Source organism: Sapajus apella, unplaced genomic scaffold, assembly GCF_009761245.1.
Source record: "Sapajus apella isolate SASKATOON/1434 unplaced genomic scaffold, GSC_monkey_1.0 scaffold3, whole genome shotgun sequence".
Taxonomy (NCBI): Eukaryota; Metazoa; Chordata; class Mammalia; order Primates; family Cebidae; genus Sapajus; species Sapajus apella.
Genome location: NW_022436943.1, coordinates 24,093,911 through 24,117,135, shown reverse-complemented (window position 1 = coordinate 24,117,135; position 23,225 = coordinate 24,093,911). Strand labels below are relative to the sequence as shown.

At 35.5% G+C, this 23,225-nt stretch overlaps 1 protein-coding gene across 1 annotated transcript in view; it reads left to right on the top strand.

Moving 5' to 3' along the window:
• Positions 1–850: 850 nt before the first annotated feature.
• The window catches only part of PI15 (peptidase inhibitor 15), a 29,765-nt gene continuing 7,390 nt past the window's right edge, over positions 851–23,225 (top strand). The window contains exons 1-5 of the mRNA XM_032250970.1: positions 851–1,035; positions 1,573–1,882; positions 19,473–19,591; positions 20,931–21,063; positions 21,187–21,302. Of these exons, the coding sequence (XP_032106861.1) occupies positions 1,610–1,882; positions 19,473–19,591; positions 20,931–21,063; positions 21,187–21,302 (641 nt within the window). The 5' untranslated portion in view covers positions 851–1,035; positions 1,573–1,609. The remainder of the gene's footprint in view (positions 1,036–1,572; positions 1,883–19,472; positions 19,592–20,930; positions 21,064–21,186; positions 21,303–23,225) is intronic.

Genomic DNA, 23,225 nt, shown 5'->3' with positions numbered 1-23,225 from the left:
TTGCCTGACATGGATTTTGCCTCTATGACATCCTCCTAAAAATTGTTGGCAGCTGGTGCTGCTCTTAAAATTCTTCATGGCCTCTGTGTTGTGCCCTCTAATATGTTTCCTGAGAGGCTGAGCTATTCTCTGCTTACAATTTCAACTATATGCGTCTAAACCTGAAACAGATGTTATCTTGGCTGCTGTCATTTACCATGAGCTTCTCTATTCATATTTTATACAAGGCAGGTAAAAAGCAGGTAATTTCTGACCTCACTCTGTAGAAAAAGAAAAAAGGGAGAGAAGGCAAAATGAGAGAGGGAAGAATAAATATATAAAGTACAGGAATGTAGCCACATGGAAGCAGAGAGCACAGCCACTTGAGCATCTATTATGCTAATATCATATGCTATAGTTTGGTTACTACTGATTTGCCTGGCATCCCTCTTGAATCATATTTGTGGCCACCCAGATTAACTATGTTAGCTGATCTCTTGATTTAATATCAGCTTGTTCTTTTTAGCTCCCATGTCATTTACCGTCTTTAAAAAATGTACTGCTTGTTACTCAACCGTCTGTGTTTTCATGAACCCACAATCTTTTTTTCTTCTTTGTTTCTTCTTTTTGTATGGGAACCGGGAACTAGAAAGCATAAAATGAGAGAAATTACTCACAGAAAAGGTGGAAGCCCAGAGAAAAAGGGGTTTGTCTTTTATGGCTTGCACTTTGTTAGCTGTGGGTGTGACTCAATTTCCTTACCACCCACATAAAAAAGTTGCCACCAATCACTGTTTTGTCTACCCCAAATCCCTCCCCTTTGATTTTGGCTAAGAGAGACCCTTAGAAAGACTGCCCTTTCTGGACGTTGCAAACTGTGACATATAAAAGCTGTTAGCTGCTCCTGAAGCCAGCAGCATTCAAACCTTGCAGAGCTTTGCTCTCAGAGAGCTTGTAATAAGACACACTCCTCTTACAAGAGTTCATGCTACAACATAGCAAAGAACTTTAAATTTTTGGAAGAACAATATATTCATTTTGGCATTGTGCAGAGAGGTAAGCCATTTAGTTCAACAAGTTTATATTGCATGCATTGATTTTAAAGTAGCTCACTTTTTTTTAAAAGAAATGAGATTGGATTACTGTAAATTTTGTATGTGTTCTATCACTTGGTGTGTCTATATGTCTGGCAGACATTATCAGCACATTCTCTGTTGTTACCTGTGATTCATTTTTCTTCACTCTCAAGGTGAATTTCAATTCCTGAAAATTTCCCACTGAAAACAAATACGCAGTAATGCATTTTGTGGTTCAGACATTTGGGGTAAATGGTTCACATTCATTTCAGCGTTAGTGGTCATGCTGTTTATTTTTCTCTGCTGTACAAAGTTCCTCTTAGGGGTCTGCCTCATGACACTAAACAAAATAAAATAGATTCTACTGTAGGTTATCTCCTAGGCTTGAGTTCAACATTTGTTTGAATTTTTGGAGAAAGTCAAATCAAGCAATGCTCCCAAATGATGACTTTGTAAATTCATACCTTCTGGCCCTATTTTTTTTCAAAGACCCTAACTCTACCTTTCTGCTTTAAAGCAAAGTGAACTCCGCGGCCTCTTCTCCACCCCTCAAAATGATAGCAGTCTCCGCCGTCAGCAGTGCACTCCTGTTCTCTCTTCTCTGTGAAGCAAGTACCGCCGTCCTACTCAATTCCACTGACTCATCCCCGCCAACCAATAATTTCACTGATATTGAAGCAGCTCTGAAAGCACAACTGGATTCGGCGGATATCCCCAAAGCCAGGCGGAAGCGCTACATTTCGCAGAATGACATGATCGCCATTCTTGATTATCATAATCAAGTTCGGGGCAAAGTGTTCCCACCGGCAGCAAATATGGAATATATGGTAAGAAGAAGAATTCTCTCTCTTTTTTTTTTTTTTTTTTTTTTGTGTTCTGAATGAGAAAGCTTTCAATTGTACATTAGCAGAAACTCAAATGACCACGAGTATTTATACATCAGGGTATATGGACTTTTTACATATCTTAACATAAGATTTTTATGTGCCTAATAATGTTTAGTACTGTTGCATCATAGAATCAGAGAGAGAGAGAGACAGAGACAGAGACAGAGACAGACAGACAGAATCTACATAGACTTCCTTCTGTGGGTTCCATAGCTACTGGTGGATTGTATCTTATATAAGAATCATAGATAAAGAGTGGGGTATGTTGACTGATCACATTTGAAAAGTCCACTTAAAAAATGCCACATGAACATTTTCTGTGCTTTATCTAATAGTCACATTTATCAGCTATGACATTTTTTTTGTGAAAATACTTTTTAAAATTATAGGTTTCATATGCCTGATTTATTCTCTGGGTAGGTATCTTTTCCCTTTCCTGGATAAAGCTTTTCTGATGCTAATCTATTTGTATTCTAAGAGAACATGCTGACTTTTTCTCCTTGTGATTTAATGCTTTGCCATCCAGATAACAGTGAAGCCAGTGCATTTGCACACTGTTCCAACTTGCTGTGAACACATTCTTTGCTCTCTCTTAAAAATAGACAATGTTTAAATCATTTTACTTAGGAAGTAAAAAGAGTTAGTATTGAAAGGAAAAGTTCTTGTTAGAGTTTATATTTGGTTTTGAATTTATGCAAGGTTATGATTTAAAGTCCAGCATCTTACAAGAGCATAGTTTGGAGCCTGTTTAAGGCAATGAAGACCATCAATATGGTTTTTCCAAATTGGGCTGAGGGGAGGTGGTACCAGTAACAGTTTTACATGTGCTGAACTAAAATTTGGGATTTTTATCATATTCTAGATTCACTTATTTTATATAAATAAGTTTTATATTAAAAACCTTGGCTAGCTGCAGATGACAATGTCACAGGAAAGTTAGAGACTTGCTAAATGATGTAAGAGAGTCGTGTTCAAAGAAGTACAATTTAGACTCTATGAAAATGCATATTTTAGAATTTATAAAGAAAGAGAAGATGTAATCAGTCCTGGTGTGTGAGGAGCAATATAGTCTCATGATTAAGAATGTGGGCTCTGTAGTCTAAATGCTAGGGTTTGAATCCTAGTCCTGAAGTATATGCTGAATGAACTAATGACCACATTGTTTCATTTTCATCATCTCTAACATGAAGATAAAGGTGGTATCTGCCACATAGGTTGTTATGATAAATGTATGAGTTGTGGAATAATCAGACCAGAGCCTATTGCTAACTAGATGTTCAACAAACATTAGTTTTGATGGGTTTCTTTGAACTTCTTGTGAAAGGTGCCCAGTGAAAACCCATTCAGGATCTAAAGGCAGAAACGGTTACTCATACAATAGAGATGTTTTTAGAAGGTGATGTAAATAGGTACAAAGTAGAGGACCAAATATATTTTTTAAATTACTAAAAATTATGAAAGAAATATGCCTAAGATGCCACACAAGCTCAGAAAGGCATAATATCCCAACTATGAGTTTAGAGAATTTGCAGCAATCACATGACTCTAAAGTGAGGACTAAGACTACTGAGGCAGCTTTGAAGGCGAGCTTGTCTGGTTTAAATCCTACCTGTGCTGCTTATTTTGTGGCCTTGCACAAGGTATTTAATGTGTCTAAGACCCAATTTATTTATCTATAAAATGAGAATAACAGTACATATAATAACCAATCAAATAATGCAATTCACTATTTTTATCATATTGAGGTCAGTGGGTTCACCATGAGGAAAGGCATAGATAGGTAAACACGGTAGATTTAGGATGAAAAAATCCACGTTTTCTTTCTAGCTTTATTTTCCCTCACTTATCAAGAATTAATTCATTCCACATGCATTTATTTAATTGCTTCCGTATGCCAAGGACTTGACTAATTGTTTCCACAGATGATCTCATTTGATAGCTCACATTCTCCGTGTGAGGTTAACATTGTGAGCTTCATTTTACAAGTGAAATCACTTAGGCCCAGAGATGCTAACGACCAGGCCAAGGTGGTAAGGATAATGAATGGTACTGCTGGAATTAGAATTTAGGTCTGTGTAATTTCAAAGCCCATGCTTCTCTTAGGGAGGATTTTCTCATTTGCTGCATTGAGGAAATGCCCCATAGCAGGACCCCTGAAGATGTCAAGGTATCTTTCTTTCTTTCCTTAAAATGCCTCCTGAAATCCTATAATTTCATACTCTGTTTGTTATTCCTTTCTTAATATTTTTTTCAAATATCAGAACCACTATATATGATTTATTTAGTAAGAACTAGATCCAATGCTGATTACATAGTAGATGCTTTGTAAACTCTCCTTAATTCAGTATAAGTAATGAGAACATTAAGTGCTAGAAAGTAAAATAGCGCTTGTTTCAAATACTCATGTAAATACAGTGCATATACTTGATTCACCCATATACTTGTTAATTTAATATTTATTAAATATTTAATATTTGTTGAGCATTGACTATATGTTAGGCTATATAATTGGGGATACATTCATGAGTAAAATAGACAGCTTTGGCTCCCTGGGTAGAGAATCAGACAATAAGCCAGGTAAATAAGTTACATAGGATGTTAGGTGAAAAAATTATGAAGAAAAATACAGAGGGTGTGGTGAGGGTTTGATTTTTAATAGATGGCCAAGGAAGAGAGCTCACTGAAAGGGCCTGGAGATGGGTGAGGGAGTGAGCCACTCTCATACATGAAGGAAGAGAGGTAGAGTGAGGAGTCTGGACAAAGGCCTGGAAGGGGAGAACATCCATCACTTCATTTAGAAAAATGTGCTCAACTGAGTGAAATCATAAATTAGAAGGACCCTTTGAGTAAATCGGCCACAGGAAAACATTCATCTAGATCCCTCATGAAGACCCAGAGGAACTTGGAGGGAAATACAGTATTGTAGGTGGCTTGGAGATTGAAGCAGGGACTATAAGTGACTTCAAATTCTCCTGAGTGAGTGATATCACCCAAGGGAACTTCACAGAAGATGGTCTTTGGCTCAGGGCTTCTAATTGCACCAGCCTGATTTGTAATTCCTTTCATCTACAACTCTCTGAGCCTTTTACCACTCCATTTTCTCTCCCTCTGAAGTCTCTTCCTTAGTTTATCTTTTTATTTACAATCCTACTCTTCAAGCTTTTGATGTCAGAATGCTTCTTATATCCATGACCACAAGTGATTTCTCCTACTTTTGAGCTAGTATAGGGCTTCATGCTACCATAGCTTGCTTTCATCAAGTGAGTTCCAGTTACTTGTGCATTTCTTGCAAACTTCCTAATGTTGAGCTTTCTGGGTGCTATGTCTATATTTACTCATTTTTGTATTCATTTCTGTTTTCTTGGGCAATTTCTTGTATATAGACAGTGATCGACCATCGTTTGTTGAATTTAGTTGAAATCCCTGTGAACTGTTATATGTTTATAATTAGCATCAATTTTGATATTATAAATGCTTTAATAGAGTTTTTTCTCATCATTTATAATAATATTTGATTCCACACCTGAATTAAAAAGTTTTTCTTAAATTCTAAAAATATTCCTTAAAATCAATTTTACTTTCCTTAAGTAATTGCTTATATTAAACAGTATACACTTGATTAAATAAAGCACAAGCAATTTGAACACCAGTTTTGACATTCATCTTATGGTTGTATAATATTTTCTTCAAATATATTGTCCATGATTTTAGTATAAAGAAAAAAACATTTTTTTGAAATATTTAATTTTCTAAAACAGTGTCTTTTCACAGAAATAATATAGATAGCACTTAAAATTTGCAGGTAAAACTTTCTACTCTTGGCTTCTGTTCTACAATTCGTTTATTGACTAATTTCCAGAGCTCCTTAGACACCAGCTGTTTTTTATTCTTCCTGAGGGCAGCTTAAACCATGACTCTAAACCACAAACCACACTAGTTTCTTAGAATAAGAATTATCTCCAAAAGAATAAAATTGCAAGACCCACACATAGAGTAAAATTTGTAGGATGTTCTCTGAATTCAAGTCAACTGAAGAAATTAATTTGAAAAACTTTGAGGTCCCTCCATGACATAAAGAGGTCCAAAGAAAACAAATATTTTTGTCTTTAAAGTCTAAACAATACAGTAAAAACAAAACAAACGAAAAAAACCACTAAGGATATAATTCCATATAATACACTGCTACATAAGATTGATGCAATAAAAGAGATACAGACAAATACCATGGAGGAGTTGAAGAAGGGAGCAATAATCTCTAGTTGGCAGACCATGAAAGGATCCTTGAAGGAGGGGCATGTGAGATAGATGCCCAGGAAGAGGCAGGGTTGGCTGTTACAGCAGGCAAAGCAATGCGTGAACAAACTATCCAGCAGAGGAAAACCATTACACTTGAGCTGTATGTTTTAAGAATTTGAGAAAAGATTGAGGATTCCTTATTCCAAAGGCAGTTAGGAAGACTGTGAAGGTTTTGGAGCAGGTTAAGGGTGCGTTTTAGAAAGATGATCCTGGCAGTTGATGGAGCTGATATTGGCAGTGTAAGTGACTAGAGAGGCGGTGACCCCTGAGTAAGCAATGTCAGTCCTTCAAGAAAAGGTAAGGAAGAACTGCACAGCTGCACCAACATAAAGTGGCAGGCAGGACAACTCCCGGAAGTGTCATGCGTGAGATGGCAGTCTTCACAGACAACATGGAGTGGTGGAAAGGCAGGTGAGGGACAATGGGAATATAATGATGGAAATGACCTGATCACCTTAAAACTGAAAAAAACAAAACAAAACAAAAAACTAATGTAATTTGAAGAAGCCAGAATAACTATATTAATAATACAGTATCTATTTTATTTATTTGGTGCCTGCAAATATTATTTGCAGAGCTACAGAAATAAGGCTTCCTATAGTTTTTTGGAAAAAGGAAACATACTGCATACCAAAGCACAGCAGGTAGTAAAGTAACAGAAAGCATGCCTTGAATGAATGGAGAACAGATTAATCCATGCTTGAAAAGAGCCAACAAACTATTTGCCTAGGATGATAATTTATGACTTGGGAATAAAAAAGAATGCTGATTTTGTTTATTTGGGCTGCATGTGGAAGAGAATGTGGATAAGATAAACTACTTTTTGTTTTTCCCTCTTCAGCAGTTGATTAAACACTTGTAGTGTCCATCCTTATATATACATGTGTATATCTATGTTTTAACAAAGCCATATAGGGTCCCACATGGCACATTTCCTCTCATTTGGGAAGGATAACTCAATTTTCTTGCTATAAACATGAGAATTTTAACACATATAATCGGAACTTCTCCAATGCATTCTTTCATGACCACTAGAAGGCCTCCTGAGAGCCCCTGCCAGCAGGCGGTGTACTGAGAACAATTGCTGGCAGGAGTCATTTCTCCAGCACATTCAGAACTCTGCATTCCTGCTTTCCTAGTTGTAAAACCTTTTCAATGTCTTGGCTTCAAAAAGAGACTGGGCACATTTTGTAGGAATTTTCTTCCAAGGTGCACGTTGCTTAGTATCACTTGAATACGCCTGAAGAAGGTAGTAACCTTAAAGGTTCTTGCCTTTTGCTCTGCTCTCACCAAAGGGAGCCAGCCAAAGTTAAGAATGTTTCATTTGTCACCATTTTCAACATAGGCTCTAAAAAATGCAAATGTAAAAGCAATAACAGGATGTGATTCGGAACCTCATCATCAGTTGGCAGGCAGAAAAGCTGTCAATTGCAGGTAGACCACATAGGTGATGACTGTACTTCTGAGTACTGGACATAGTTTTTTTGGTGGAAAATGACATTTGACCACATGTAACAGTGTAGAAAAATAATTTTATTGTGTTCCTGCTGAATATTTATAGAGCCTAACATCATGTTTGCTCCACAGAGAATATGCAGTAACTATTCAATAACTATTTGTAGACCAATTAAATGAGGTATTTTAACTTTTTCTGGTTAGAGTGTGTGACTGTGGTGCTCTGGGGGTCAAGGGTATGCAATGTTCAATCACTCAGTCCATAATTTTTACTCATGTTCTAGGCACTGTGTGCTCATGGAGTCAGTGGGGAGCAAAGGGACTCTCTTTGGTAGGAAGTACTATGAACAGACAAGTCAGGTGCAGAACAGCTTGCTGAATGCTGAACTAGGATAGATACAGGGTGTTTTGGAATCCCATGGGAGGACCTAGCTCAGATGTGGACTGAGGGTAAGACGGCAGGAAAGGCTTCCAGAAGGAATGATTTTAAATAAAAAATATACAAAATAAAGTGAGTTAAGGAAAGAAGTGAGTTTCCTTAACTCAGGAGTGAGTTAAGGAAAGAGGAATTTATAGTGGGTAAGAGGGTACGTGGTACACTTGAGACATGGTTAAAAATTGAGTGAGGCTTGGATTAGTGTATAGAAGAAAGAGTGGTGTTCGATGAAGTTGAGGAAGGCACCCAGAAACTTGTTTGAATTTCATTCTAAGATCCAGGGTAGTTATTGAAGGCTTTAAGCAGGGAAGTTAAATAACAAAGAAGTGAAGAAAAGACATAGTCAAGAGGCTGTTAGGATAGTCTAGGTGAGGTAGAATTGAAGCCTCAGCTATGTTTAAGGCAATAAGGATATAAAAAAACATAAATTAGGGCTGTGAAATATGAAGGTACAAATCCATAGGAGTAAGTAGTTTACATGGTAAAATAGAATGGGGATTTATATGGTGAGGCAGACAAGGAGGATGTCTCCGTTTTTGATAAAGACAATTAAGTTTCTCTGAGTTAGAGAACACAAAACAAGGAGCAGAATTCTGGAAGCCATTAGTGGCTGCAGCTTTATCACTCAGTACCCACACCTCTGGAGGTTGAAAAAAGTAGCTAGTGTGGGGGAAGGAACATTCTTCTACTACAAAGAATTTTGGATGGAAATATTCTTCAGTAGTCAAAATAAACCACTTTGCATAATAGAAGTTGGGTAGAGTCATGGAGACAGCAAGGATTAATTATTTGATACCTGGGAATCTACTCAACAATTATGCAAGAAAATATCCCTCATCCCTCCTCTTTTTTTTTTTTTAATGGTGTCATGAATTTAGTATTTATGAAAACCATTTACTAAGTAGTCAATGGCCATTAAATAGCTATGAACTTGAGACACTTGGTTGTCTATAAGAATTTCTGAAGAATAGTATGAAGGGGGCGTGGAAGATATAAACTCTCAGTTTAAAATGGTCAAGAAAGATGTTTGGCATAAAATACAACCTAGACTGTGGCTTGCAGGGATGGGATTTGAATTCTTCCAGTCTATGTTATCCATAGCATCTGAAAGCAGGCATCAAGCATTTTTTCTTGACACAAATATGGAAGAATGCCCAACAAGTTTTGTTTTTAGACTAAACCCTTCATAAAATCTTTTAAAATTTCACACCACACGCTCCAAACTGAAGTTCCAAAGTGTTACATAAGGACACAATTTTGTTTTCTACTAAAAAGTGCATCAAATCCACTTTTCATAATTTAGTTAAATATGAACATTCTACAAAATCTATCTCTCTGCATTCCAGAGAGATCATGTTTTCAGCAGGCTGTAGGTAGGTGGAAAGGCATTTGAATTCTTCTGACCAAGTGGGCAATGGCAAGATATGAGGTTTGCTGGGGTATCACAGGAGAGTTCAACGATCTAGAAATCAGTTCTTAAAATACAACATTGAATTGGTAAAAAAAAATTAAACACATGTAGAAATCTCTAATTGGCTTATAATTTCAATATTAAATGATAGCTGGTGGGAATTATATTTTCCTGGGAAGTGGGATGATTGTTAGACCCTATCAGGAAGTGGGTTCGTATCTTAAAAAACCTCTATGTCATAGATCCTTGACTCAGTGAATCCAGTCACCAAAACCCTTCTTAGCCTCCATATTCTTTGTGTTAAACACCTACACATACCATCCTTCCCATCCAGATGTTGCCAACGTAAGCTGTCAGGGGAGGCTACACAAAGACATTTGATTTTTGAATATCCTGGAAAAGGTAAGAAGTTTATTGTTAAGGAAATGGAAAATCAGGACACTCCCCACCTGCCCTTACTCCACACATGCACATGTGAACAGTGACAGTGAGATCATCTTGGGACCTGGAAGCCCTGAGGCCCTGAGCAATGAATTCCCATCACTGCTTGCACTTTCTGGTTGGGTTACAACATGTGTGTGTTCTTCTGACAGTGAGATGCCTAGGATTTATGTGACAAATTACTCTCTAACTGCTCTACTTCTGTGGAGGTATCCTGAAGCTAACTTGGCAGAGTCAGTGGGCACATTGTCCTGCTGATTCGCATTCTCATGAACTAAGCTGCTTGCAGGTCAAATAAATGTGTGGTTTAAATGCAGACAATGTTGTTATAATGGAAAGGGATTAATTTTTTAATCTTTGTTTCATTTATAGTCACTGCTGAGGTAAACTCATCCAGTCTTATGGACTGAAATACTGCTTATATGCTGATGATATTTCAAATTATATTTATAGCTCTCTCAGTTGAATTTCAAACTAATTTATTCACCTATGTACTTTTACAAAATTGAGCTCCAGATTTTCACAACCTTACCCCCATCCCTTCAAGTCTTACTTTAGAATTTTTTAAATCTTTTTTAAAATTTTGGATCTTCAGAAAGTTTCATACGTATTTCTCACATGTGTTACATTAGGTATTTCAATTTATAAAGCCATTTGGAGTTTCTGTGAACATAGAACCACTTCATAAGTATACGTTCAAGGTCTCCAACCTTGAAATTTTGATTTGATATGTTCAGGATTGAACTAGATATCTGCCTTCTCAAGAGTTCCCTGGGAGATTCTAGAGTTATTTCCCTGGTGAGAACTCTAAAATGTCCTTTGAGGTCATGGTACATGGGATCCTTTGAGGATCCCAAACCGAGTTGAGAAAAATATTATATGGTTGAAAGATCTACTTATCTGCCTATATACTGCAAGAATTAATAGGTTAAAACAAAAATTATTCTAGGGATAATTTTCATATTATCACATAATTTCACTTGACCATTCAGCACTTACTTCTAGAAAACATGTGGGTACTATGGGTGAGCTATAGATATCTACAATAGGAAATGACCCTTACTTGGAATGTGCTTTATTGATTAAGAAAACTTCAAACGTTGTTTACAAAGGACTTAACAAAAATATGGTTTCACAGTGCACAATTAATGATGTATAGATGTAGAACACTAAAAATTTCATTCCTTGATTTTTTAATCAACAAGCTATTTAAATACTCTTTCTCAAAATATATTTTTCTTTCATCTATTCCTTCATTAATTTATATATTAAGGCTGTATTGAGCACACTATTAGTTAGAGTTTCTGGTTGTTTTTTTTTTTTTTTTTTTTTTGTTTGTTTGTTTTTTGAGACAGAGTCTTGCTCCATTGCCAGATGCCAGGCTGGAGTGCTGTGGTACAATCTTGGCTCACTGCAACCTCCGCCTCCCGGGTTCAAGCAATTCTCCTGCCTCAGCCTCCTGAGTAGCTGGGACTATAGGTGCATGCCACCACACCCAGCTAATTTTTGTATTTTTAGTAGAGACTGGGTTTCACCATGTCTAGGATGGTCTCAATCTCTTGACCTCATGATCTGCCTGCCTCGGCCTCCCAAAGTAGAGTTTCTTTTAATAATCCAGATAACAAATGATGATGGCTTTGACCAAGGTAGTGACAGTGGTGGTTGTGATCAGTGGTTATATTCTAGATATACAGTATTTTGAAGGTAGGGTCAATAAGATTTGCTCACTGAGCAGATATAGGCTATAAAAAAATGGAATAGATGACTAGATTTTCAGCCTAAGCAATAAAGAACAGCAATCAGTATACTTTTTCTGTAAAGGGCCTCATAGTAAATATGTTTAGCTTTGCAGGTCTTATGGTTTATGTTGCAACTGCTTGAGTCTGCCTGTGTAGCGAGAAAACACCGTAGACAATATGTCACAGGCAGTGGAAATGATGTGGCCTGTCCACCATAGTTAGCTGATTCCTGGACTAGAGAAAGGGCACTATCATTCAGATACCAGGAAGACTGCAGGAGTAGTTGGTTTGGAGGGATAGGGGTAAGGTTATGAATATTTGGACTTCAATTTTGGAAAAGTAGGTAGTTGAATAAATTAACCTGAAATTCAACTGAGAGGTCTAAAAATATAATTTGGAATAATACTATCAGTTGATGCTTCAATCCATGAGACTGGATGAGTTTACCTGGGCAGTGGATATAAATGAAACAAGGATGGAAAAAAAATAGGAGTTGTTATGAGGACTTAGGCTGAGCCCTGGGAACTTTCCAGCACACAGAAGCTTTGGAGATAAGGAAGAATCAGCAAGGAGATAGAGAAGAAAGCAGCAGCCAGAGAAAAACAGGCAAGTGTAGGGTGATGAAACCAAGGGATGGAAGTGTGTCCAGAAACAGCAGGTGGTCAGGCATGCCAAAAGCTGCTGATATACCAAGGAAGGTGATGACCAGGAGATGACCTTTGATGACCTTGAAGACAGCTGCTTGGGTGGAGTAGGGATGGGGTGGAAAATCTGCCTGGGGTGGGCTCAAGAGAACACTGGAAAAGCAAAACTGGAAATTTCCAGTGAAGACAACTCTCAAAAAATTTTGTTGTAAAAACACAGGAGAAGAATGGCATAGTAGTTTGAATAGGAAAAGGCTTCAAGAGATGGTTTTCACAAATATCTATGTGCTTTACAGATATTTATGCTGCTGGCAACGATTCAATTGAGAGCCCCTAAAAATAGTGCACCTTACATCATCTCTTTATAGATAAAGAAATTTACATGAAAGATAGTACTCATCTTATTTAAGGAAAGACATTATTATCTTTTTTCAAACATTACAAAAATCCTTTGGCTCTCACCTTTATATTTCTTGATATACATAATATAGTGCCATATTTTGTAGTTATTTTTGCGGTTGAAGGGAATGCTTTTTAAATCAAGTTTCTTTAATCTTCTCCTTCTACTCTTACAAAGAGCTATTTTAATATCATGGAATTAATCTAATCAGCACTCCCAAATTCTTTTATAAAAACCCTTTCTCTTCCTCTGCCCCACCGTCCCCTTCCCCGGCCTAACAAGGCTCAGTGCTGCCCTCCTGTCTGGATTAACTCAAGTTCTTGTATATTCAGCTGTCAGTTTCCCTTATTGGGCATTTCACAAGTATTTCTAACTAATGAGGATAAATCCACCAATTTTAAAACAGAACCACAATCATGCCTATGAAGTGTTTTTAAGCTTTTGGCTGCTTTAAAGGAAAATAATTTTGGCATCACTTAATTTTTTTAATGGCTTTTTCTCACTTCTATAAGTTAGCACTCTTCTCTCAACCTAAGCAAAAGATCAAATAGCCCTAGCTAAATTACTTTTAAAATAAAAACTTGTCTATGTAAGATGCCTTTGCTTTTTATATTGTATATGTGAAATTACACATGTGTCCAAGAAAAAATAAATGTCTATAGAACATGCCATATAGTTTCCAATGCCATTGTTATAGCATCCATGAAAATAACTGTAAATCTATCCCCCAGAACTCAAAGCCTGATGTTTTTTATTTTTAGCATTTTGTGTATTTCAAAATGGTTTCCATGTGTAGAATAGACTTCTCAAAGGTCATTTTAATTTTCAAAATTAACATTCTTGTTTTTTCTTTAAAATTTTAACTTTGTAAATTTTTTCATAAGTGTAGCAAGTTTTGACAATCACATTTATTTAATGTTTGTAACACTTGTAAGTTAAATTTCTTAAACTGCATATTTAGGTTTAATAGATTTGTTTTTTTTAGTATTTCAATTGATTTATTGATAATAATACTTTTCATACTGTTAAATAAGTTATATAATTCTAAGAAATGTAGTGATTCAAGTTCACCTAAACTTTGCAAAATTGTTGAAAAAAATTCACAAATTGCCTTGTCATTTTCAATGTAAAATTATAAATTCAAGTATTTATATGCCTATAGATTTTAAATTGAAAATGTAAGACTAACAGGTTACTGCAATAGAGCATTTTGTAACCATTACATATATTAGTAATATTGAATAAGCTCAGATTCCTTACCCCAAAAGGCCATTCTTTTAACCTTTTTTGAAAAGTAATTTCAACTTTTATATTTTAGGGGATATATGTGCAGGTTTGTTACATGGGTATATTTTGTGACACTGAGGTTTGGAGTACAATTGATCCCATCACCCAGGTAGTGAGCACAACACCCAATAGTTTTTCTACTGTTGCCCTCCTCCCTCCCACCTCTCTCAAGTAGTCCCCAGTGTCTATGTTTTGCATCTTTGTGTCTATGTGTACTTAATGTTTAGCTCCCACTTTTAAGTGAGAACATGCATTGTTTGGATTTTTATCTTAAATTTTATCTTTTAAAACATTTCTACATTTAATTTTTATATTTGGAGCTAAAGGATCTTACCCAATTAATGGGGAAAAAAGTCATTTCAATAAAGTTTAGGAGCAGAGTCCCAAGTAATTTTGGGGGTTGCTTTCCATTTCTTATTGCATTTCTTATTGGCCAGAGATAGTGGCTGGGATTTAAGACATCTTTAGATGTCAGCATGCTTCATGGTCCTGGCTGCCACCTTGCGGAGGATCCCAAAACAGGAAAACAGTTGATAAAACAGCCTCATATCTGGTTTGGATCAGTATCATCAACTTTTTCTGTCTACTTATGGAAGTCAGCAACCTTTGCCCATGCAGCAGCATTTTTTACTCAATTTTGTATTCAGCTCAAGTTCTAAAGATCTCTGAACTTGATGAGAATCCTGCATTCTTTTCATATTCCTTCTATCTCTTAGGATCACAACTCTTTTAGATATTTAAATGACTTAAGTTTGAATTCTGGATATGTGTCATGTTTTAGTTTGACTATGTGATTTCAACTTCTTGTGCTTAGCAGACAACGTACTGTGTCTATCTCAAACTCTCTAATTTATTTATAAGTACAATAGCTCATGGTGAATATTTTAGTGCAAAGCTAAATCAGTCAATTTATGAGCTGACCAACTGAATGACTCTTAATAAAAAAGAATAGAAGAAAACTGCTGGAAGCAATAAGGCATCCTACAAGCACATGCATGTTCTGACACCATTATGAACCATTTAAATTTGATGAATTAAAATTTATCTAATTTAATCATAATATATAATTTCTAGTGGGTCCTGTAAATATTTTTTCATATTTATGCACAATATTCTTAATTTTGCCTCATTTTTAAGTTGAAAGATTTAAGTGTTTACAAGCAAATTATCTGTGAAAATACCATATCTATTTAGAGGGATAAGAACTAGGAAGTCAGAATGTTGAATCTGGTTTAATAAGAAATCCATAAATATTAGGTGTTTAGATTTTCCAAGCATAGATAACAATATGCTGCATATTTACTAGACATTTCATAGAAATAAGTATACACCTGTACCCTTCTTTCTTCCATTGATACATCTGTAGAGTATAATATTTTTATAATATTACATTAAATAATATTTTTTAAATGAATGCTACAAACACTCAGAGAAATTTGTCAAATAGATTGCCTATTAACATCTGGATATTAATAAATTAAGTCAAATGTTTAGACAATTTACATCCTCATTTTCTGAACTTTCATAAGTCATTAAATATTTCCCATAATTACACTGGCAACATCCATTACAACTTAGAGCTTCCAGATAGGAAATAATCATAGGTTCTTACAGACCCCACTTTTTTGTTGAAATTTTCTATACTTTTTGTTTCTTATTTAAAAAAATTTTTTGTTGATACATAATAGAAATATTTTAGGGTACATGTGATAATTTAATACATTCATATAATTTGTGAAGATCAAATCAGTGTAATTGGGATAGCCATTACCTTAAATTTGTGTCTTTTCTTTATGCTAGAAACATTTGAATTATTCTCTTCTAGTTATTTTGAAATATACACTGGATTATCATGAACTATAGTCTATTTCTCTATCAAGCACTAAGCCTTATTTTTTCTATCAAAATCTGTACCCATTAATCAATTTCTCTTCATATGGTTCTGACAGTTATTAAATGAAGTTATCATTGCTTGTTAGTTTCAAACTTAAAAGATCTCATCATATTAATAAATTTAAATAATTGGAGACTAAAGGGATAATCACTTGTCCATCTTTTCCTGGGAACTGTAACCAATGGATAAAGACAGAAAAAGTAAATGTAGGTCTTAACTTTACTAGAGGATATAATGTAATTCCCAAATTAACTTTACCAGAGGATATAATGTAATTGCCAAATTCTCACTACTCAAACCAGACCTTCCCCTCTCTCTCCAGTAGATGTGAGTTCTGCCTGGAGACAGAGGCAAGAAAGAGCATGGGGCCCTCTGACTTCCCTTGCAGTGGGCATCAGAGGGTAGGTCAGTCCTATCTTCCACATGGAGGCAAAGTCAACCCACTCTTTGTGGGACCTAACCAGTACCTGTCAGACTTTTCAGAACTTTCCTTTAGGTTCATGGAGACGGGTAGAAACCCTCCCAGTTTCCTAAAAGTAAACACAGTGACAGAAAGCAATTATCCTTCCTTCCCTGTAACTACCTTCTCCAATATGTAATATTTGTACATAGAAATACCTAAAAGTGTGGATGTCAGTGAACACATTTTCTTCATATCAAAATTTCTTATAATAGTTAACAAAGAATGATATTATAATATATTTTTCAGGCATGAGCTTTTTAGTTTATCTTTTTGACATACCCAATATTTAGCTTTTAAATATATGATTGAGTATAAAGATAGGGTTACATATGGTAAATTACTTTTAAAATTGTTAAATGCCTTATTTTTTATTTTTATTATTTATTTTTTATTGTACTTATTTAAGGTACACAGTGTGATGTTTTGGTACACACATAAGGAGTGAAATAAGGAAAAAGAAAGGTCTTGAATATGTTTAATTTTTTCAAAAGTAATCTAGATTTGCTTTCTCCATGATATGGAAAAGGCCAGAACTGAGCAAGTCCCAGGCCAATACAACCTAGATCTTCCTGGCTCTGTTGCTAGGGCTACTCAAGTGTATCTAAATCACAGGAAGTTAAAGATGAAAGGAACCCTGGAGATGACCTCATTCAATCTCATTTTACAGATGAGATAACTGGGAGACAGAGATCATAATTGACCTGGCCTCAGTTGCAGATAACTTTAGCAGTGGAATTGGGGTTAGAGTACAGGATCCTTGATTAGTCACTGATCCAGATCAGCACTGTGTGTGCATGCTCTGCTAATATCTTAGCATAAGATTATAGGAAAGTGTTTTTAGCAGTTATAGATCTGAGTGCACACTCTAGTTCAATGTGTACAGAATGTGTGCATGTACTTTTTCCCAAGTAACTACAATTTGTTAAGATCATTTAGGGGACATAATTTGTTGATACTATTCCATCTGAAATTCTTTTATAAATTAATTATAGTGTTTTGTATTGTGTTGAACTACAATCAATATTTTGAGAATCGACATTTTGTTAATATTTGGTCAAAAGAAGAAATCTTTGGTAAATCAATTTTCAACAGAATGAAATGTTTTTTAAAGTTCATTTCAGCCCCAGGATACTATGATTTTTTATATGAACTTTGTGAGTGAGTTTATTTTATGGAATCCTAGATCAATTTATGTAAGATGACTTTGTTTTTTCTAATTTAAAACAATTTCTCAGTAACTAACAAATGTCTTTTGAAAGTAGGCCTCTGAGGTAAGAGGTTCTCTTGAAGAGTTCATCTTTTTTTTTCTTATTTTATTTTAAAGTCACTAAATTAGTTTCCTTCAATTAAATACGTTGTTATATTAAATAAATCTGTGCAATCCATTATCCTTGAGGAAAATGAAGCCTTTTCAGTGATATGGTCAAGAATTCCCATGAGTTTGCTTGAAAGCTTGTAACTTACAGTGAAAGCATAGCTACTAATCCTCGCTTCCACAACCTGATGGAGGAAAAGCAGGACAGTAGATTAGTAGGACATTTATATACCTCCTTATATAAGCTCCATGTAAATATGAGTGATTATAAAACTGTTGCTTCCTTCTTCATACAAGATCTCAATTACGACTCTCTAGTCACAATTCAAACACTATTTTTTCCAGGTAGAATAATATATAAATACTATAAATAATTTAGGAAATCGTGTCATGACATTGAACTATGATACCAATTTTAAAGTAATTATGTTCAACAGGTAAATACATCATTAAATATATTACCACTAGGGAACACTTTTTTTAAACTTCTTTTTCTTTACTGTGTATAAGAATTATAAATATTCTCTGTTCTGTGTTTTTGTACCTCATGAATTGCCAGAAAATAGATTACCATTTCAGAGCTGATTTATTACTGGCAGGTCCACAAATGCTTAACTTGATTTCCTCTTGCAGCTATGGAAATAAGCATGCCAAACCGTATGGTAACTAATAAAATAAATGTACGTTAACTCCATGGCTCATTCAGATTTTGTCCTATGATGTTTTTCAATTAAAGAAAATTTGTCATACATCACTAACATCCTTATTAACTTAGCTTCCTCTATAAAGGAAAGCAACAGTTGCTATTTTCTTATTTCATTTAATTGAACCATAAAGTACCATGTTGTTATAACACTATGTAGCAGTATTACTTTTATTAGTTTGTTTCCAGTTTATAACAACAAAAATGTAAATTATCATAGTATTATTGTTATTACCACTAATGATTCAAATTACATTACATATGTTGACTCTATGGGATTTTTTTATGCCATAATAGAATATAACCTTATCGGTTGCAATGTAAAATTAGACATAGTTGATTCTGGTAAAATCAATTTGAATAAATTGGATCATATTTGTTTCTTGAAATATGTTAACAACATGGCTCCTGACGGCTGTGAAAATTATCTCTAGGAAAACCAATGGACTTAGTTGGATTCAAATTTCAGTAGTCAGGATGAACTGTCCCCCAGTTATAATTATAGTATTTTTGTTAAGCTTTTCTTTACTAAAACTAATATGTCAGTGTTGGATATAGATGACACTGAAAGGCAATAATTTTTTGAAGTATAACCATATAGTATTATAGAGCTTTGAATAATAGTGGTCTGAATTTGCTTTCTTTTATAGTTATAGCAGTCTCAGGAACCAGAATTAAAAGAACTCTAGGAGGCCTGGAGCAGTGGCTCACGCCTGTAATCTCAGCACTTTGAGAGGCCGAGGCGGGTGGATCACTTGAGGTCAGGAGTTCCAGACTAGCCTGGCGAACTTGGTGAAACCCCATCTCTACTAAAAATAACAAAAATTAGCTGGGCATGGTGGCATGTGCCCGTAATCCTAGCTACTCAGGAGCCTGAGGCAGGAGAATTGCTTGAGCCTGGGAGGTGGAAGTTGCAGTGAGCTGAGATCGCACCATTGGACTCCAGCCTGGGGAAAAAAATCTGGGAAATAGTAACACCATTTCTTTCGTTTTACTTTTTGTTTATTAGCAAATCCAGTAACGCTGAAGATTTTTTGCCCCTACAGGTTTGGGATGAAAATCTCGCAAAATCGGCAGAGGCGTGGGCGGCTACTTGCATTTGGGACCATGGACCTTCTTACTTATTGAGATTTTTGGGCCAAAATCTATCTGTACGCACTGGAAGGTAGGAAGTAGTTTCACTGATACAGTTCATCCATATGGCTTTATTAATTATGAACTCAAGGAGAGAATTACATCAATTTCAAGTAACATCAACTACTTATTGAATACTCACTATGGGTCAAGTACTAATGCTTGACACATATGAATATTTTAGATTGCTTCCAGAATTATTTAATTAGGTAAAATGGCCAGTTCTGCTTTTCACTCTTGGAACACTCTCTCTTAGCCCTTTTTTTTTTTTTTTTTTTTTTTTTTCAGTTCACAGAATATTAGAAAGAGTCAAGCCTATGCTGTATCCTGCCCTCTCCAACTCAGGAAAAAGCCCCATGACTGTGTAGAGGCTGTGTGTGTGTGTGTGTGCATGCATATGCATGTGTATGCAACTTTCCCCATAGCTGCATATATTTGCATATACATAAATATATAAATAAAAATGTATGTATTTACATATATATATTTATACACACATATATATGCAGGTATATGCAGCTATGAGAAAAGCTATTCCCATTGCTAGGATAATTTTTCTCCCACGGTGTAATGTCATTATCCAACACTCCAAAGACCCATCTCCCCCAAATAGGGAAAGAAAATCAAGTGTGCTATTATTAAAATTAAGGGAATTCAGGTCAGGTGCAGTGGCTCACGCCTGTAATCTCAGCACTTTGGGAGGCTGAGGCGTGTGGATCACGAAGTCAGGAGTTCAAGACCAGCCTGCCTAACATGGTGAAACCCCGTCTCTACTAAAAATACAAAAATTAGCAGGGTATGATGATGGACACCTGTAATCCCAGCTATTCAGGAGCCTGAGGCAGAGAATTTCTTGAAACCGGGAGGCAGGGGTTGCAGTGAGCCAAGATCATGCCACTGTACTTCAGCCTGATGACAGAGGAAGATTCTGTCTCAAATTAAAAAAAAAAGTGGGGGGGGGGGAATTCAGACTGCAGACTGAAAGGAAAAAACGCACTGAGTTCTAATATTGTGACTCCTTTGATATATCTAATTCTGGATTATTTATAAAATTCTGAAGGAGGAAATTTTTGACTTGGATTAAATAAGACATTGATGAGTCCTGAAAATATTTGCATTTTCTTTGTGGAATGGCCAGACACATGTTTAGATAAATATAGAATCACTTGCTCCAGCCCTGGGCATTTCCATGCTTGGCTGTACTTGCAGGAATAGAGGACCCGACTAGGTGGAGATCATGATTGTGAGGGATGGATATGCTTGTGGATCACCATGAATAAATCTGCAAAAAGAACAATTTACAGTGTAACATGAGTCTCTTATATATTACCAGTGCTGTACTCTAATGTCTTTCTTTTCTTGATATGCAGATATCGCTCTATTCTCCAGTTGGTCAAGCCATGGTATGATGAAGTGAAAGATTATGCTTTTCCATATCCCCAGGATTGCAACCCCAGATGTCCTATGAGATGTTTTGGTCCCATGTGCACACATTATACACAGGTTATTTCAATTACCTTGTTAATTTTTGATTCGTACTTTTAAAGTATTTGCTAATACTATTTTGGTGGACATGCATTGTCTTAGCTCTGACTTCTGTAATAGTATATTGGTTTATTTTCACAGATGGTTTGGGCCACTTCCAATCGGATAGGATGTGCAATTCATACTTGCCAAAACATGAATGTCTGGGGTTCTGTCTGGCGGCGTGCAGTTTACTTGGTATGCAACTATGCCCCAAAGTAAGTACCAGGTTGGATTCTATTTCCTGGATTCTTTAAAGATGTTAAATAACCCCAAGCTGATAGGTATCTGTGACAGGTAAGTGAGTAAGACTTAGCCAGAATAGCCTCTAATCCTCAAATCTACCACCCTTTCGATATTTCTGAAAAACGATTAGCTGAAAGGTTTCTTTTCACAAAGACAGGGATTCTAGTCTAAAATTGTAGGCAAAACAATTTGAAATGCTGGGACTCACTAAATTCTCCTTACCATGTATTTCTGTTATGACAATTGCAAAATAAACATGGTACCACACAAACTTTTAATAGCTATATAAAATAAATCAAGAAAGAATCTTCCATGATGTTTTCATCTACCAGTACAAAAACGTTGGTTTACCTTTTTAGCAATGCATTGAAAGTGAATTCATTCTTCCTTCTCTTATTTTTTAGATTAAAAAATCCACAATTTCATCCTAGGGCATACAAAAATGTGTTATGGAAATTTATCAAACATTATAAGATATGGTCATATTTGTGAACATTCTTTATGAGGATAAACATTTATCAACATTTGGTAACATGCCTCTTGATTACAATAGCTCTTCAGATGATAAAATGTTTCAATATTTATACACAATTCTGTTCCCATTTGGAATAAATACCAAAATGTGCAAAGGATTTATGACACTCTTGATGTCTTCCAAAGTAAGTCTCAAACAAAGAATTTCTCCAGCTATTCCAGCATGGGGAGGGAATGAGAAAATGCTTCACAAATAACTGCATTACTCATTTATATGGTAGTATGCCAATGGCAGTGTTTTTACAAAGTTAGAAAAATAGTGATTCTCCCTATGTTCTCCTCTTCATAATTATTAGAATGGGAATATTTGGAAAGTAGACTGTGTCTGCATTATTATAAAAAGCATTAAAATTGTACATTTGTATAAAATTTTTAGTTTCACACATTGCATTTTTCTATGAAGACTTTACCCTTTCTCCCTGATGTAAATAGGCCAAGCAGAATGCAAATAGTCTAAGAAATTTTTGTTTCGTTCATGTGACTATTCATTTTTGGCTAACAGTTATAATTTTCTAATATTATTGATGAAATATATTTTTTTTATAGGTCCAACATGCTACATTTCAGTGGTAATAAAGAACAATTTTTATGGAAACTAAGTAATGAAGAAAGTTTTAAAATCCTGATTGGTAGCTGAATATAATTCTTCTAAAGCTAATATGAAATTATGTGAAGTCTAACTGTTATTTCCTGGAAAAATGAGAGAGGAAGAGAGAGAGAAGGAGGAATGGGAACAAGGAAAGAGATAAGTGAGAGAGAGAGAGAGAGAGAATTTAATTAGAATAGCACAAAATAAAAGAATGAATAGTATAAGTATATAAATTGACTGATTCACTGTTTTGAATGTAATTATCCTGTATGCAATAAAATCTGAGATTTACGTAAAAGTTTATTATATACACTATGTAACAATTTTACTTGCGATACAATTTTATTTCCAAGTTTCTGTTTCTAAAATTGTGTTCTCCAAAAAATGTGTGGGAAAACAAATGATGAAAATATGAAATTAAGGTTGCATTGGCTTGGCCCATATGCTTTTATAGCTTTGGGTATATCCAAAGAGGCAGGGTCAGGTGTGATGGCTCATGCCAGTAATCCCAACACTTTGGGAGGCCCAGGCAGGTGGATCACCTGAGGTCAGGAGTTTGGGACCAGCCTGACCAGCATGGTGAAACCTGTTTCTACTAAAAATACAAAATTAGCCAGGCATTGTGGTGCATCTCTGTAATCCCAGCTACTTGGGAGGCTGAGGCAGAATCCCTTCAGCCCTTGGGGTGAAGGTTGCAGTGTACTCCAGCCTGGGCAACAAGAGCAAAACTCTGTCTCAAAACAAACAAACAAAAAAACATAGAGGGAAACAG